The following is an 18,353-nucleotide window of genomic DNA, read 5'->3' as shown; positions in this document are numbered from 1 at the left end:
CAAAATTTTTAATCGGTCGACAATAAAATAGAATGTTATGATAGATACTATTGTGATAGTTAACGCCAGAAAGCATTTAAAAGCACTTAAAGCACTTTAAAGCACTTAAAATTTTAATAAGGCATCATGTCATAAGTCCTAAAGTACTATAAAAGTATAATCATTGTCAAAAGTATAATCAGTTGACTTATTTTTGTATAAGATTGTATTTTGCGGAACGATTAAACGAATCAATTATAAATTTTCGAATTAATCTCTTACTCCAACCCAACGCAGATATTTGTTAATAATATATTATCTTTTATACCTTTTACTTTCTTACGAGATTGAACATTTTTTAGACGAGATAAAATATTTTAAATCGTATATCGTCGTAGATAGTCATTGTGGCGACGCAGCTGAAAGAGAAGTACGTAACGACTCTAGAAAAATCGAAACGGTCGGCCATATTGGATATCGACCTTTGTTTGCGCCAACTTCAGACGATAGTTGCATTTCTCTACTTTTTCGTGAGATTGTCGCTTCACGTCCACTGTGTGTCTCGTTCTCGATCGAAACGAAAACAATTACTCGTTTTCTCGCGGAAAATTCATTGTCGAGTGTGAACGGCGAAGAAAAAGCAGGAGCCACGTTTCGGTAAGTTATTCGATCTCGTGTATTTTCTCGAAATAATTCGACCGTTTATCACCACGAAAACTACGTCGTCGAGGGCAGCCGTTTCAACGTCGTGGAACAGGTTTCGTTCAAAAATTTCCAGAATAACACGTTGCAACGTATTAATTCGTACGTGATATTTGGTGATTTCATAATTTTGCGATTCATACGTCTTTTAGGTGCTGTGACAACGCATTTGTAGATACTATGAGCAATAATTGTATCGTAAACGTTTGCACAGCTATTACAGTCCTAGACGAAAAAGACTACTCGTGTCATTTAATGCCGATAATGCCCGTATCGTGGTTTAGTGTTGCTAGATAAAAGATAAGCGAGCGACGGTCTGAATCATTGTCACAAAAAATAGTATTTGCATGGAAATTTTGTGGAAACGTGTGTCGCGTCTACATGAAAACATCTAGTCGCATCCCTAGCAACCACCATAACGAGTCTTTTCCCCCATTTTCCACCCTTCCGAGAGAATTTGCTCCGCAATAGAAAGCTGATTTTAAATGCCGATGTTGCATTTTTCGAATTACGCTCACGTTAGCTTCCTGGATTTATACTGCATCAGTGAAACTGTAGCACCTTGGCCGATTTATCTGGTTCTCACGGTATTGCGCGAATTGTTATTTTGTTATTATTTATAACACGAGTTTATGAAAATTATTCATGCTATTTTTTTCAATCCATACGATATTGTTAAAGTTAATGGGATAATTTAAGGCATGGTGATTCTATAGGTTCTAATATATCTAATTAATACACTCAGTTAGAATATCTATATATACATCCAAATCTTAAACCCAATTCTAACTGTATTACAGTTTGAAAGTATTTGAATACTCATAGATGCCTTTTATGAATATATGCATGTTATATGAAACATTAAAAAATTTTATTAGCACTGTAATGAGATACAAGTATTATGATTACATTGGTAAAATTTGAAATAAACTGGAAAATATATATCAAAATTGCAAAATATTAAGTACAAATATATAGTTTTCGCAGATCATAAAAGTATTTAAACAGCCAATTATTTGTTATATTGATAAGCCTCAATATTCAATAGAGTCATATTTAACATTTATTACATATTTAAGATAGCTACGAATACTCTATACTAATTTTGTATTAAATGTATGTGTGCGATAAATATCTTGTTTCTGTAGTTTTTAGTAGTTTCAATATATATTTTCAGAATGGTTTAAAATGTGACTAATAAATATATTTATGATAGTCGTGTCTAGTTATAATGAAATTTCTAGTTATGATGAAAAATGTTTTACGTAGCATATATGATATGGACATAAAAGATTTCTATGGTAACTGTTGAAATATTTTCATGAGTCATTGTGTAATAATATAATAATAAATACTACAGTACATTTACATTTAAAAGAAAGAAGCTAAACAATTTTTAAATCAAATACAGTAGTAGTTCTATTTATATCGAGATCTTATATCCTAATAGGTTTCAGTAATGTCAGAAAGATAATAGCAGCTCAGCAATAATTTTAAAAGCTACTTTCGAATACATGTTCTATCCTTATACAGTTATAAGTTCTTCAAAGTATCTTATATTGCATTAAGGTGTTTTGATTATTATATTTGCATGCATGTAAACATGAAGTTGTATTTGTCACGCTATTTTAAGCACAGGACAGACACCTCTGTTTCTATATTATGCCTCTGTATACTCTACAACATCATGCATACTGTTCTCTTACATCTGTATTCTAATATTGTTGTGTATTTATATTATACAATTTATCACAAATTACATCTACACAAAAGTCAATGAATACACCTTATTATTATCGACTGCAGGATGCAACAAGTGATTTGTGATTAGTTTACAATCATTAGAATTTTTTATGAAGTTAGGTTATTTTTTATCTTTTTTCTTCTTCTTAATACATTCATCCTTATACAATAAAGAACTTCTAGTCATATCGAAGTTAAATTAAAACAAAAAGGCAAAAGATATTTCAGAGTCAAGAAGGAGATCATCAGGCACGCGTTATCAGATTTTCACTTTCGAATTCTCTGTCTGCATGTCCAATCTTCTTCGACAATATAAAGCATCGCTTGGAAAGGCAACTGGCTTAATTATCTGTATGTATCTGCATACATCTGAAAGCAGTGTTTCAATAATTAATCGCAACTGACACTATCAATGGGGACGACGATTTCGCAACGGCCAATAGCGTTTCCTTATAAACACAACTGTATTTTCCAATCTCCCAAACAGTACACCTAACCGCTTCTGCATTAAGTTTGACTCTGTTGAAGAAGGAAAAGAAGAACAAAGCCTACCATCCTCTTTCAATCTCTGTATGGAACGATTACATCACATCATTAACTATTAAGAAGGACCTTATTGACGAAGAACGTAATTGAAATGCGATAGAAGATATTAAAGGTGCGGGGGTCCATAGAGATAGACGCAACTAAAATTAAACAGCGCTCTCTGAGGTTGTCCTAGACCCTTCTATTGGCACTTAACCGACATTTTCTAGCAGCGACCTAGCGCAACACGTGTTGCGTATGCATTGTCTTCCCAAAAGCAGACGCCAAGCTAGAAGAGGAAGGCTCGACTGATCCTTCGAATAAGGAGGAACGAAATGGCACATTTAATGGACCCGATTACGTAATATCGCGCAACTGTGTGCACCACTATCGAAGCTGCCAGTAATGTCTCGGTATATTTATATAGTATCTGAAGATAAATCGATGAATTAGAAATAGCCGGTGCATGGTACACTCGTCCGAATGTAAAGTATCAGCTGGTAAGGGATCAAGAAGAAATGGGATTTCTCTTACTGAGTTTCTTTTTTAAACGCCAGGTGACGCACACTGATTATTTTGAAATGTACATAGTAGATGAGAAAGTAGATTGAAATAAGCGTGATACATTGTTAGCAAACGTTTCAGTCACACGGAGGCTGCGGAATTGTTTGCTCGACGCCACGGGAGACAAAGGAAACGGCCGGAATGGTATTTTAAACGGACAAGGATGGTCGAGATCGTCCTTCTGCCGGTAACCGACACAGGCAACAGCCTCTCGAGATCCTTTTTCCTCGATACGTCGCTCACACTGCCCGAATATGTATAACTGACGTCACACCTTCTCGGGAGAGCGCAAAAGGACACCCACCGTTGCTCTCCCTCTTTCCTACGTCTTCGTTATTTACCATAAAAATCGTAGCGAGATCGTTACCTCATCCCCCAATTGATTCTTTAATCTCTCAATTGATATCGCCTAGTTATAGATGAAATTAAAAGTCCATGATAATTTCAATGAACATAACTTCGGTTTACTTAATTCAACGTGTGTGTTCTGTACTTTAAATGGTGGAAGGTATCAATGACACGAAGGAAGATATAGAATAATAATTTGAAATGAAATATTCCAAAATCAACTTTAATCGAATCTAAATTGGTCATCTATTATATATCATCAATAGCAATACCAAATATTTCATTTATATCGATTATACATTCAGATTATATCTCATTTGACACCTCGTGGAGATTATTGATTCCAGAGATCAATTTTACGTCGTTTTTCCCAATTGATCGTTTAGTTATGCTCTTCTATGACTAATTTGCCGAGTAAATCTATTGCTACCCACATCGCGCTACATTTTTCTCGGAAATGCTTGCGATTACCAGGAACTTTTATTCATGTAAAATTCCACAAGTTTTTAAAACGATTCTTCATGAGAGATGATAGAAGAGGGGGAGTATTCTGTAGTGACCTTGAACTTCTGTTAAATTTCAAACAATCTGTAACTTCTAATTTCCAACCGATAAAAAAATAAATTATCGGCTACCTAAGGATAGCTTTCACTCATAAAATCTACCACGTCATTCTTCAAATATCTATTTGATATTCTCCACGATGAATTTCTATTTTTTAATTGGCGATTGATGGAGCACGGTTTTTATGCGTTTGTGTATCTTACTTTTTTTTTTTCTAAGAAATCTGTCACTTTAAAGAAACATGTCATTTAAATCCTGACGAGACTTTGTAAAACGAGCAGGAGTCTAGCAAACGGAAGTGTCACGCTGACGATACGTGTGCACTCGCGCATAATTGCCACGCGCGTTTTCTGCGGGGGCACGTTTTCAGGCAAATATTGCGCGTCAATCAGTGCTTCACGATCGATAATTTTTCCTCTATCGAACCGGAAATATGAAGCGTCACATTAACAAAAAACTTCCTTTCTATTCATCGTATTTTACTTGTTGAACTCTGATCTTCCCCTTACGTTCTTTACCAATCTGAGATTTTCAAGGCGTATCGTAGATGAAGAAGAAATTATAAATTAAGAATTCTAGATTCGTAAAATTCATCGTATCTTCCTGAATAGCTAAATATGACAAAGATCGAACAATACGATGTAAACAAGAATAGTAAAAGCGCAGAAAATGTAAATACGTGAAAGTTTGTAGAAGGTGTGAAAAATGGTATCTGAAACGAGAGAGTGATTTACAACCAACATTAGAGCAACGAAACCGCCTTGTAGCCGATCTTTCCATTCTTGGAGTAGTGCCCGGATCATTTCTCGACTACGACGATTATGTTTGGACGAATGTCAAGACCAAAACTGGTACGTGGCGTTTATTAACGATCAACGGATGCCTAGGCATTTCATTTCTTCATAGTAAACCGATTACTAACTGCAACAACTCGATTGAGTGTCTTCCAGATTACACGAAGAAATAAATTACAAGAAGAAAATCATTCGAGAGAATTATGCAAATTTCGACGGTGCCATCTTCCAATTGTCAAGAAGAATTTAAAGCAGATGAATCAGCTAGATATACTTCGGAATAGTTTTTAGTCAAACTTAAGGTTCATTTTGGAAGAATATCGTCTAGGGGCTGTACAGTTCTCGGAACAAGATTGTCCAAGGCGGCCGTCGATTGATAAGGCCGACAGCCTTCCCGGCCGCGTTACGAACACAATAGGCATCCGAAACATTCGGAATTGCATGTTACGTAAGGCGATCGAGTCCAGTTCTCGAGGCGCCGGTGAATTTTAAATATCGAAGACCCGTTTCCAGCCGCGTTCCTCGCGCCGCTAAATCGCCAGCTCCTTTTGGCTGATCTACTTTTCCAATTACACGACCACGCTTACATGGTACTTCAACGTAGACGATCGATGAAACCGGAAAATTCCAGCAACGGCATTGTTTTTCTCGGAAGAAGCTACTGACCCGGTATTCTTGCCTTGCATGGAGAATTTTTTCTGTGATTATAGAGTCCGAAGAGACTTCAGAAACTCTTCGAAAAGTCGAAGAAGTCAACTACTACTTTGATTCTTTACGATTAGTGGAGATTGAAAGGCGTGTTGGAAAAATATCAAGCAAACCGGATTAAGATTTCAGATTATTAATGGATAGAGAATGGAATTATCATGTAAGGACAACGTATGAAGTGGAAGGGTGTTCTTCTCGCGGTAAGCTATTGGAACGACGCCCACGACGACCCACGTTGCGATGACTGTTCGCGTGGTTTTACCTGCGACGCTGGTTTTGCGTGTAGGCAGGCCAAAATCACTACCGAAACTGGCGTGAGTCATGGATTTCGCGATCCTCCCGTGATCACTGCAGATTTATTATAAGCTACAGGATGCTTCCTAATTCGTGGACTGGCAAGACTCTCTTCTCACCCGCTGCGTTCGCCAATATTAATAATCGAAGCCGACGATTTCCTCGCATCGACGAAATTTGTATATTTCCCGCGCGTAAACCTTTCGACGATATTTGTCTAATTTTTATATAGAACGTCGAAGATTTACGAGGATGAAAAGATAGGAAACGACCTGTACAGCATTGCCTCGGACTAACGTCCTCGACCTGATCGCGGAGGTGGCGTCGACGATCGCGTATGGACATGAAACGCGGTCCACCTGGCGCGCACAGAGAATTCCTGCTCACCTACTAACACACTCCAACGATTTCACGCGAGAACTCCAGCTAGAATCACCAGCCACGATCAGGAATCGATTAGAGTCGAGAATCTCCAACATAGCACATTGATTCGGAAAAAACTAGTTTCTGAAGTCATACACCTTTAACGAACGGTTTCTCTCGCGTAGTTCTTTAAACTGATCATTTAGAAACGTAAAATGGTCCGTTTCCAAACTTGGTCCTCGCAGAAATCCGTTTGCAGAATGAAACATTTTCACTCGAGCATCTCTATATATCATCTTTTGAATGTTGAGATCAATGGATTGTTTTGGTGTACGTGATTCAATGCATTCTATAGCCCTGTTGGCTGATCAAAGTAATGGAACGAGCAGAATGCAAGCAGGCTGCTTTTTCTTGCCCACCAGGTGGAGGGAGGGACGTAGAAGAGCCGTGAAGCGGGATAACGTAATGACCTCCACCTCCGTGTTTCCAACTATTTTCGATACACGTCTCGGCTAACTTTAGCGTTTTCGTTAGTCCAGTCTTTGACTTTGAGCCCTCAGTTTTCCACCGGGCACTGTCTCACGCGCTCCATTCTCATTTCCTCTGTGAACTCTTGTGTACCAATTTAATCACTTCCGCTATTGTCACCGCAGCTCTATTTAAAATTCAAAGTCGATCGCTATCGAGGATGATCGGTCCACGTGAAACGAGTCTCGGTATGGTTCAGTAGTGATGAAAGATGCGCGACGCGAAGGAAGAAGCATGTGTGTAAGTTAAAGTTCTGAGCCGATGCAGGCTTACGCTTCACGAGTTCATTTTTTAAACATAACGATCATCCTTTTGAGATAGGAGAGAGACATGTAACTAACTGGGTGGATAGGCGAATTTTGTTTTCCATGACGCAAAAGGAGCCATTTATATAAGGCTGGCCGACTATTTCGAAGATGGCACGCAAAATTAACTTGGTGGAATATATTCGCGCGTTCACTGGAATACTACATAGTACGTGGGAACTATTTTAGAAGTCCGCCGCGTATTTTTTGCCGGCGCTCAGCCTGTCGCCATTCAATGGTGTGCATTCCAACGATTCCTCGACCGATCTCGATTTTACCTCGCTGTACAATTTCGTCGACTTTCTATTTTTCCTCTTTGCGTCGATCCTTGGGAAATCGACCAGCCACGAGATAAAATAGAACATCAAAGAAATAATCGAGTCCCCTGTTGCCCCGGAGATCCGTCACTTTTGCCGGCTTTTAATCGGACCACGAATTAACTCGAGCGCTCTTTTCACTGTACAAAGCAGGTCGTGTTGATTGAACGCTTTTGAGACGCCTTCATGGGCAACAGGTGGTCGGAAGTTCCTTTGAAGAGAGTACCACTGGAAATCATTTCCAACGTCAAATCCACGAGGACCGTTTCTGCAACTAATCTACCAATTATAATTCAGTTATCATCTAATAGATAACAGCTGCTTCGCGACGTTTTTCTATCTTTATTTTCTCGTTACATGAATTATATTTGTTATGTCGCGTGAGACGATCCGCATACCATCCCTCGTTACCTGGCCTCCATAAACCTCAGGGCCCACCATAAAACACTTTGAAGTTAATCTCTTTAAATTGCTGGAATCTCTAATCCTGTGAAGGTTTTGTTTTATGAATGGTCCTCAGAAAGTCCTTAGGTTTATCGTGTGCTCTTACAAATTACGGAGAAAGTGGGCTTTTCCTCGTACACAATGTCATCTACAAACTAATCTTTTCAACTTGCAGGAATCTCTAATCCTGTGAAGGTTTTGTTTTATGAATGGTCCTCAGAAAGTCCTTAGGTTTATCGTGTGCTCTTACAAATTACGGAGAAAGTGGGCTTTTCCTCGTACACAATGTCATCTACAAACTAATCTTTTCAACTTGCAGGAATCTCTAATCCTGTGAAGGTTTTGTTTTATGAATGGTCCTCAGAAAGTCCTTAGGTTTATCGTGTGCTCTTACAAATTACGGAGAAAGTGGGCTTTTCCTCGCGAACAATGTCATCTACAAGCTAATCTTTTCAACTTGCAGGAATCTCTAATCCTGTGAAGATTTTGTTTTATGAATGGTCCTCAGAAAGTCCTTAGGTTTATCGTGTGCTCTTACAAATTACGGAGAAAGTGGGCTTTTCCTCGTACACAATGTCATCTACAAGCTAATCTTTTCAACTTGCAGGAATCTCTAATCCTGTGAAGGTTTTGTTTTATGAATGGTCCTCAGAAAGTCCTTAGGTTTATCGTGTGCTCTTACAAATTACGGAGAAAGTGGGCTTTTCCTCGTACACAATGTCATCTACAAGCTAATCTTTTCAACTTGCAGGAATCTCTAATCCTGTGAAGGTTTTGTTTTATGAATGGTCCTCAGAAAGTCCTTAGGTTTATCGTGTGCTCTTGCAAATTACGGAGAAAGTGGGCTTTTCCTCGTGAACCATGTCATCCACAAGCTGCGTTGGTAGAAGGCTTCCTCTACCTATTCTCATTCATCAACGTGGGTTATAACCAATGAGCATTGTGCACTGCAGACAAGCAGTAAACAGTGAAATCTCATCTAGACAACCATCAAATCACATTCGCCAACACGAAAAGAGTCTCAGGTCGTACTCGCTCGTAGTTTTGAATTGCATCAAATATTAAAGTGGGCGTAGTTGTTGGAAATATATATGTCGGAGATGAAAGGACACCGGAGCCTTCCCTCTGGAACTTCGGGAAAATCCGTAAAATTGTAATTAAAGTTTACAGTCGTAATTAAACAATCTGCCGTCATCCTACCCAATTGTACTTGTTTGCGAGTTGTGATAATAAACTTGGGTCGAACGTAGCCGCGGTCAACGGGACGGACGCTTCGCCTAACAAAGGTGTGGAGTTATAGTATGACTCTCGTTAAAAGAAATACCAATAGAGGTACTTGACAGTAAAACATTTCCTTCGGACAATGAATACCTGATGTTGACGCACAAGTCCAGTTAGCCCGAGGACCCGCTATAAAACCTGGGCTTTTCCGGCAATTAAGATTTTCCAAACTGACAGACAGTCTTTGTCCCAAACTGACCAAATTGACAGCGACGTCAATTTCCCTTACTTTCGGTACGAGGGCTATACCCGACGAATCCGATGATCTCGTGTCCTTAGACACACCCCATCATAGTTTTCCTCTGTGGTATCATTGGGACGAAACGTTCTTGAGATCCCATCGACGAAGGAAGCAGCGTCTGACGATCGGTGAGTTTGAGTTAGAGTATATCTTTCATCCCGTTGACCGTGGATTCGCCATCGAACCTAAGACCAACGTCACTAACATCGCAAGTGCCCAACTACCGCTGTTGATTATCGAATCGGTTGTGTCCATACTGTGTAGCATCAGGCCGTATCTTCGTTCACCCACAACCCTGTTTCTGACTCCTCTCCGACATATACAAGGTGATTGGTGGTACAAGCGGGAAAGGGGTGATTCTAGGCGAAAAAAGAAGTCGAAAATATAGAATAAAAATTCGTCGTTCGAGGCTTTGTTTTCGAGAAAATCGACTTTGAATTTTCGGTCGGTACGCGTGCACTTTATCGCGTCTCGTTATAACGGATCTCACTGTAGATCGTTGTCTCGATGGAAAAATTTAAAAAAAGAGAAAAAAATTTTTTATTCTACGTTTTTGATTTCTTTTTTCGCGTAGAATCACCCCCTTCCGCTTGTACCACCAGTTACCGACTACCCTGTATATTATAACCTTAAAATAAGCGTTATACTCGAAACAATATTTCGTTGAATTTGTTAACATGATAGAAAACTATCTTAAACGTGGAAGTATATAGGTCTTCTTTCTTCGTTAGAATTTATACTGGCCAGATTATCGCAATCTTTGGAAGGTTTAAAAACCTCTGTCGTACGTTATACTATCGAGCATTCTTTCCTATGTAGTTTCTGCCTTTTCTAAAGATGGCCCTTTCGTTCAAAGCAACTAGACTGTTGGAGAGTCGTATCTATACGAAAGCTGTATCTCTCCCTTCTGATTCGTTCGTGTCTCGTTACATGGTTGCCAATTGGTCTGCTAATTACTATAACCGTCTCTCTGCATTGCTTGACAGGTGGTTGCCTAAATCCTAACACCCAAGTGCGAACACTGTGAACGATGGTTGACTATTACAAAGTACTAGAAGTGCAGCGAACCGCCACGAGCGGGGACATCAAAAAGGCGTAAGTAATGACTCGGTAAAAGCAGAGCAGCCCGTTATCAACGGAGAAGAATGTACAAGAATACTCGAATGTTTAACTTGCATTTGATGATATTCTATTATAAGATTGAATTAGTATTGGAAAAAAGTTATAAAAAAAAGCCAAGTTCAACGAGGATATGTGTTATAAAGATATATATATATATATATATATATATATATATGTATGTATGTTCCAATGAATTACCTTATCATAAATAAGTGTGATTACTTGTTTGTCATTGGTGCTATTTTATTAGACGAATGGTAAATGCGATAGGTGGGGAAAGACTGAATGAATGGCTTTTTATTTCAACTCCGTTGAGGCAGCTGGCTCTGATCCAAAAGTCGATCAGTATTCTCGGTTAGAGGGAGTCAAGAGACTTCTTAAGTTCTACTATAAAGAAGCATCGCTGGTCGGTTGATTAAACAAAGCATTGCCTTACAGATATAGAAAATTGGCATTGAGATGGCATCCAGACAAAAACCCTGATAACCTGGAAGAAGCGAACAAGAGATTCAAAGAAATATCCGAAGCATACGAAGTCTTAATTGACGGTAAGCTTCAGCCGTTTCTCGTCGTCCTATCGTCGACTCCGAAGCGGACCTTATTATTGAAATTATCCTTTTCCAAAGAATCGATCATCTTCAACCTAAAGGATTTTTCTAAATCTTTTTATCTAAATGATAATAGTTTTAATTATGACTCTGTCTCTTTCTACGGCTTCGATTAATCGACGCTAGAGCTAGCTTTAGTAACGAAAACAGTGCGTCGCGATGTCAACGGGAGACGAACAACAGCAGCTCCTGCTTGTCAGCAAAGCCGAATTTCGCATGAGCCTTTTCTTTCGAGCGGTCTCCAAGTAGTACAACTTATTCTGGGAGCCAGCAGTTCAATCTAGAACGAATCGATTCTCCTTTATGAATGACTGTTTCATAACCAGCACTTGATACTAGCAAAGAGGAGGAGCTGCGAGAATTAATCGTCATCCAACAATAATACTAGAACCTTAATCAATTGGACAATTGATATTCTGACAGTAATTTATTCTAGAATATTGCACGAGAAATAGGATTGCGAATGAGTACTCGCAGTTCCGAAACTTTGATTCTTGAGTTTCTTTACAAGTTCCATCTCGTTTTTATGTTTTTTAAGTTTGACGTTTAAATTTTTGTTAACTTTCTGCTGTATTTAGTAAAAAGAGCGATCGTAACGTTGCGTTGTTGAAACTCGAAAATCGAGTCAGGCTTGAACAGAGAGAGCAACTCTTTAGCCGAAGCATCGCTGCGACAACTGACAGACTCTGTCGTGTCGACATACGTGGGAGGAAGTAAAAGAGAAATTCAATCAGAAATGTTTGTTTCCGGTCAATCTCTCGTGACCGTGCTCGATGTCCAGATGCGAAGAGACGAACCTACGACCAACGATTGTATCAGAAGGCATCCTCGAGGCCCGGCCGTGGATTCACCTACCGGAGTTTCTTTGACTCCCCTTTCCAGCGATATTTCGGTACCACTTAAGAGAAAAAAGACTTTGAGAGTGACCAAACATTTTTCTTCATTTTTTTTTTTTTAAGTTTTATTTTATTTTATTTTTATTGTTTATTTTGAATTTGATTTTGCCTTTCTTTCTCTTTCACTTTTTTTTTATTTTTATTGTTTATTTTGAATTTGATTTTGCCTTTCTTTCTCTTTCACTTTTTTTTTATTTTTATTGTTTATTTTGAATTTGATTTTGCCTTTCTTTCTCTTTCACTTTTTTTTTATTTTTATTGTTTATTTTGAATTTGATTTTGCCTTTCTTTCTCTTTCACTTTTTTTTTATTTTTATTGTTTATTTTGAATTTGATTTTGCCTTTCTTTCTCTTTCACTTTTTTTTTATTTTTATTGTTTATTTTGAATTTGATTTTTTTTTTTTTTTAAGTTTTATTTTATTTTATTTTTATTGTTTATTTTGAATTTGATTTTGCCTTTCTTTCTCTTTCACTTTTTTTTTATTTTTATTGTTTATTTTGAATTTGATTTTGTTTTTCTTTCACTTTTTTTTTTATTTTTTTGGATTTTATTTTTTTATTTTAATGGAACATAGACTAAGAACAGAAATATTATTTAAGGCATAGCAAATGTTTTACTGGCGAAAAATTCAGCATATGTCAGGTATCCTAATCCCTCATTCGCCTTAAAAGAGTCATTCCTTACTCGAACTCGTAGAACTCAGGAATCTCTAATAGGGTTTCTTGACCAGTTTCCCTACGAGTCCTTGTGGAAAACTCGAAAGATACTTTTTTCTCTTTGTATGAGTCGCCGTAAATGCAGATAATATTTCCTGTAATCTTACCGCATTTCTAACAATTCTGCCATTGCTCGACTGATTGAAAACACAGGACCGATTAAGTTGTTACCAATAATTTTCTCCTAAGAAAGACAGATCTTCGAAGAACTAAGTCGTTCCATCGTATTTATATTAAGAAGCAGTATTTAATATTGGAATTATTTGATCTCTTAAAGTTTTCACAAATTCTTCGAAGGCTGTCTACGTTCATTTCATTCGTCCACGATTCCCGCGATCGTTTCCTCTTTAATGATTTTGCTCTTGCGGTGGACGACCTCAGATTGATATTACAAATCATTCAGCGTATTCTACTAACCTGACAAGCCTTGCAGTACTTGCTTCTTGGAATTTGGAGCAAATAAAATCAAGCAATCTGCCTTCAACTTTTATTTTACAATTAGTAATAATCACTTATTGTTTTTCTTTACTTACTTACTTTTCAGAAAAGAAAAGAAGGGTCTACGATCAGTATGGAAAGGAAGGACTTCAAATGCCCGGTGGTAAGAGGCGACACAAGGATGACTTTGATCCACACTTCACTGGTACCTTCATGTTTAGAGACCCTGAGGAAGTATTTAAAGAATTCTTTGGTGGCACTTCTTTCGAGAACCTGTTCTCTGGTAAGTAAACCCATCCTGCTAGTCTTTGATCGGTGAATCTGTATAGTATCAACTACATGTACCCTGAGACACATAGAATGAAATATTTGAGCACGCAAATAAGTATGCATTTACCTTATCCACCGAATGATAAAAACGCGTTCAAGTAATTAACCGAATAATAGATGTTTAAATAGTAGTAAGAACCATGTGATTAACTGGTGTTTTAATTGTCCCAAAGACCTTGCTGAAATCGGTGTGCGCCTCGGACCCAACAGGCATAGTCATCCAAGCAGTAACAGCATTAGCACGTCATTCTTTGGTCCGTTAGGAGTTTCTCACTTTGGTTTCTCACCATTCAACAACTTGTTTGAAGGTTCGTCAGGAAACTTCACCTCGTTCAATGCGTTTACGAGTTTCGGTGGAGCCAGCGGTGGAGGTGCTGTGAAACGGACAAGTACTTCAACTCGATTTATCAACGGCAAAAAGATCACCACCAAAAAGTAAGAACAATAATACATCGTACAAAAGAGTTCTTTAAAGAATTTATCATAGATATTAAATCGTATGTAAGTGATGCCCATAAGACATGAGACGTCACTTATATTTGTAAAACAACCTGAGATCTTCGATAAAATTTTGGTGTATTACCTGCAAGATGTACAGAAACAGATAATGATTTTTATCTGTGATTGTTACAGGGTTTTCGAAAATGGAAAGGAAACAATAATGTCGTACGAGAATGATGTGCTAAAGTCGAAGACGGTGAACGGCGTGCCACAATCAATAACGTATAGTTAAATCAGTTCTCTATCAAGAATGTTCGCTCGATCTCCGCTCGGCAATTGAGAAATTCCTGTCCTCGTGTCACGTTTGCGAGTAATATTTCTGCGCTCTACCGAGATGTTATGTTCCTGCTACCTATCTACCTGATATGAATATAAGAAAATAAAAGAAAAAAGAGCATAATCGTCACCGCGGCTAATTTAATAATTCAAAATGTTCTTGTGTCTCTTATTTAGATCGTCTCTTCATCAATTTACTTCTTCGTTTTATTGTTGAAATATTCTGTTAGAAAATATTGTTTAAATGTAATAGTGCCGCTGGTCGACGTACTTCTGCACACATTATACAACAAGAGAACGATAAAATACATATACATATATAATATATATAATATATATAATATATAATATATATAATATATATAAAATATAATATATATATATCACTTTAAAAAAGAAAAAGAGAGCAGTGAGATTTTGAGAAACAGCGATTACTCGACGAAATTCGATGACAGTGATTGGATCTCTAAGCTCGAGCGATCGAGTCCGTTTAAAACAAAGAAAGCAGGAAAACTTGCTTAATTTGGAAAAACTAACACATAAACAAAACACAGCCGCGACAAATTTGAGCTTTTGTTCCCGTCACCTTCTCTGTTTTACCAGGTTTGACGAGTCATCGACTAGTCGCCAGCTAATCGACAGTGCCAGCGATATCTCGATGGCTGGCCAGAACTCGAGAACAGTCCATGGTGACCATCAGAAGGCTAGCAGAATAAAGACGCACCATCATCCACTTCTCACTAAGAAGCACGATAAGAGTAAGAGAAAATAGAGGCAACACTTTTGCAGCCTTCTCTCATTCGTTTTTTTGTCCGTATCTTTTTCATTTTAGTCTCTTCGTTTTATTCTTTTTTTTTCGAATTAAACGCATACATACATAAACATACATTATATACGTACGTACGTGTATCATTTACGGAACTGATGTTGTAAATTATATCATTTCTCGCAACGTCGCTTTTGCTATTGTCTAAATAATCGGGATTAAAAAAAAAGAAGAAAAACTCTTCGTGAATTAGCATTGACTGATCACAAATGTTCGATTTGATCAATAAATAAAAAAAAAAAAAAATTCGCTGCAAAATTCATTGTAAGATTTTGCATCGAAAGTGGCATGTTTAATTGATTCTCGTTCGCTGTTGAGAGAGAGAGAGTGAGAGAGAGAGAGAGAGAGAGAGAAAAAGAAGGCCCTTCTTTCTGCAAAGGAACAGAGGGATGTTGTTACTACAGAACATTCTGTTGCGTGTTATAGATAGCGCGTCGTTTCCGTTTAAAGTCTGGCGTGTTATGTTTAATACGGTAAGTTTCGCTTATCCTAGATTCCTTAGACAATTAATTTACTACGTCGTAAGTTATATAATTGCTAGATTTTTATTTGTAAGTAAGCTGCACGAATTTCGAGCGTGCATTCACACAGGAACTTCGACTGAGTTTAATCGAATTTAAATTGTTAAAACATACACGTACACACGAGGCTGAATTTCATCACGCGTATATTCGTTTAGGACATCACGATGGACTTGCAGCCGTAACAATTGTTCTTACAGGATAAAATTGTATTACGAGAAATTTTACTACAATGGATCTTTTCCTTCGTTTGTTTTCTACTCGCGGTGAAGCATTCATGATGAAAGAAATGTTCCTTTTTTTTCTTTGTAATCGATTCGTGAGAAAAGAATTGAAACATATACAGGACTATTCTTTTCTGTGGCAGAAATATTTCTTCACAAGCAATTTATGTGTCGTAATTTTATTTGTTTACGTTAGTTAATTTCATATGTATCTGTATATAATAAGGACAAAAATGTTAAAACTGAACGTGGAGAAGAAAAAAAAATACATCATTAATGTATGGTAGTACATTTCATTACTCTCTATCGATATCCAACACTATGTCTCGTCTCTGATGTTCTCTCTTTTTGTTTGTAACAACATTTATCTCAAGGTGGGATACTAGTATAAAATGTCAAATTATAACAAAGTATTTACCACTTTATTTTGATCTTTTTTCTCAGCTTTACTGATATTTATAATATTCATACAGTGAAATTCATTTATAAATCGATATTTATATAAAGAAGATAGGCGAGAAATGTAAAAGTTATCCAAAACGAAGGGAGGACTACTTCTTTTTTTATATTTTCACCGTTATACGCTTCGATGTGGTATTAAAACTCGTGTATATGTATTCGAAAGATAAATATGTTAACAGTTGCATGTCGGTGAGTGAATATAGTACATGTATTGACTCCTCGCAAGTCAACAGCATCGACGTTGTAAATAGCTAATCAGTGATAGCAAAATAAATTCAGCTACCACAAGAATATTGATTCATCAATTCGATATATCAATTCCTTTTAGATAACATGATTTTTTACAATTCTTGTCCATACCCAGCATAGACAATTGAATTGTTTCCTCAAATATCAAAAAGATTAGTTGAAAATGTATTCTAACATTTTTGCAACTACCTTGGTATCAAAGACAATCAATACATTGCACATTTATAAGTATGTAAAAAAGACAAAATTTGGTAAAAATGCTTAAATAAATGTTCAGTATTATAAATTACTTCTTCCCAATAACGGATATCAGTTCTTCCACTTTCTGAATGTATTGTTCTTTCGCAGCATCTTGACTCATGCCCTTCCTTTTGTCCCAAGCATCCCACTTGGCTTTGCCTCTGAAATCTAGCATGCCTGGCCTGGCTGGAAAAATTAAAATCTTCCTTGAAAAGAATAGTACTATCGATGTCACAGAATTCTCATTAGAATTCAACAAGTTTGAAATCACATAAAAATATCTCATCATTTATTCAGCTTTTAAATTTGGTTTCTGTAGGTCTAATAACATTCGCTGTGCAATTGAAATTGCAAATTAAGAAGACCACAGAACAAAAGTGTAGTTACGTAATTTTAGTATTACAATAAATATTTACTTTAACTTGTTGCATCAAGTAACGTAATCATATTATAATTTTGGAGATCTATTCAAGATCTTTCCTAATACATTTATACAAATAGATCCAAAAATTTTCAGCCAAAGTATATTAAGTAATACTAAATGATCACAAGTTGTTTTACATACTTGTGTTGCAATCTCCAACTGTAGCTTGTTTGTAAAGTGAGTATAGTTCAAGCAGGTCAACATCTGAAGCTGGAGCGCGCAATTCCTTCACCTCCTCAGCAGCCTTGTTAAATCTCTGACAAAAAATATACAAGAATAAAAGAATAATTTTTATTTCTTTTTAATGAAATTGTGGAAAAATTCAAAGTATGTACAAGAATTCAAGCAACCAGTAAGCAATAATGACAAAATATTGTCTAATTACAATATTTTATGTTATTTATGTTATTACGTTAACGTAATTAAATATAAAATTAATTACTTCATCGAGAGACATTGTGCTTTAATGACAAAAAGATCAAGACAAGATTTGAAACTTTAAGAATTTCACTGTCGTGTTGTGCTACTGTTTCGGATCTATAGAACGTTGGCCTGGAAATACAATCGATTAACATTCTCCCACTCCTGTACTTACTACGTACGATACGATCACGACCACCAATAAACTTTCATGCCATCAAGACCTTGATTAATAAATAATTATATCACAGCATGTTATCATAGTATTAGCAAAATTTTTATTCAATTCAACTTTAAGTTCTTGTGTTATATGTATTTATTTTTATTCTACATCCGTGGCAAGCACATTATAGTGTTCTGATATGATTAATGGCAGTTGATGACGTCACATTGGGGGA

The 18,353-nt window shown here is 36.9% G+C and overlaps 2 protein-coding genes and 1 long non-coding RNA gene across 9 annotated transcripts; 1 reads left to right on the top strand and 2 right to left on the bottom strand.

Annotated features, from left to right (window-relative positions):
* The first annotated feature begins 464 nt into the window (after nucleotides 1–464).
* On the top strand, nucleotides 465–16,913 carry LOC100743200 (dnaJ homolog subfamily B member 6). Of its 6 annotated transcripts, XM_033323928.1 has the most exons (9): nucleotides 465–636; nucleotides 10,687–10,795; nucleotides 11,261–11,370; nucleotides 12,212–12,322; nucleotides 13,589–13,765; nucleotides 13,986–14,039; nucleotides 14,121–14,247; nucleotides 14,446–14,535; nucleotides 15,193–16,913. In XM_033323928.1, the coding sequence occupies exons 2-9, from the start codon at nucleotides 10,731–10,733 to the stop codon at nucleotides 15,359–15,361; spliced, it is 903 nt and encodes a 300-aa protein (XP_033179819.1). In that variant the 5' UTR covers nucleotides 465–636; nucleotides 10,687–10,730; the 3' UTR covers nucleotides 15,362–16,913. The 6 variants fall into 6 exon arrangements, with proteins under 6 accessions (XP_033179819.1, XP_012247672.1, XP_012247676.1 ...); XM_012392249.2 differs by having other exon boundaries at nucleotides 466–636; nucleotides 13,986–14,247; XM_024371439.2 differs by lacking the exon at nucleotides 465–636 and adding an exon at nucleotides 3,606–3,700 and having other exon boundaries at nucleotides 13,986–14,247.
* On the bottom strand, nucleotides 13,674–14,020 carry LOC117152383. Its single transcript, XR_004462755.1, has 2 exons — nucleotides 13,880–14,020; nucleotides 13,674–13,803 (listed from the first exon to the last, which is right to left on the bottom strand). It is a non-coding gene; the product is annotated as an uncharacterized LOC117152383 (long non-coding RNA).
* On the bottom strand, nucleotides 16,561–18,328 carry LOC100742606 (putative acyl-CoA-binding protein). 2 transcript variants are annotated; one of them, XM_033323931.1, is made up of 4 exons: nucleotides 18,180–18,328; nucleotides 17,978–18,087; nucleotides 17,677–17,791; nucleotides 16,561–17,297 (listed from the first exon to the last, which is right to left on the bottom strand). In XM_033323931.1, exons 2-4 carry the CDS (start codon nucleotides 17,990–17,992, stop codon nucleotides 17,158–17,160), a joined length of 270 nt encoding a protein of 89 aa, XP_033179822.1. In that variant the 5' UTR covers nucleotides 17,993–18,087; nucleotides 18,180–18,328; the 3' UTR covers nucleotides 16,561–17,157. The 2 variants fall into 2 exon arrangements, with proteins under 2 accessions (XP_033179822.1, XP_003493884.1); XM_003493836.3 differs by having other exon boundaries at nucleotides 17,978–18,324.
* Nucleotides 18,329–18,353: the final 25 nt, after the last annotated feature.

This window comes from Bombus impatiens, unplaced genomic scaffold, assembly GCF_000188095.3.
Source record: "Bombus impatiens unplaced genomic scaffold, BIMP_2.2 scf_1334, whole genome shotgun sequence".
Classification (NCBI taxonomy): Eukaryota; Metazoa; Arthropoda; class Insecta; order Hymenoptera; family Apidae; genus Bombus; species Bombus impatiens.
The sequence above is the reverse complement of the archived record's forward strand: the minus strand, read 5'-3'. Positions and strand labels throughout refer to the sequence as shown.

Bases quoted from the DNA above. Each gene is read 5' to 3' on its own strand.
- LOC100743200 (XM_012392249.2), top strand. From the start codon at position 10,731: ATGGTTGACTATTACAAAGTACTAGAAGTGCAGCGAACCGCCACGAGC. The intron at 12,323-13,588 runs GTACCACTTAAG...CTTACTTTTCAG, and splicing joins CCCTTTCCAGCGATATTTCG to AAAAGAAAAGAAGGGTCTAC. The intron at 13,766-13,985 runs GTAAGTAAACCC...ATTGTCCCAAAG, and splicing joins TTTCGAGAACCTGTTCTCTG to ACCTTGCTGAAATCGGTGTG.
- LOC100742606 (XM_033323931.1), bottom strand. The intron at 17,298-17,676 runs GTATGTAAAACA...TAATTTTTCCAG, and splicing joins AGTTGGAGATTGCAACACAA to CCAGGCCAGGCATGCTAGAT.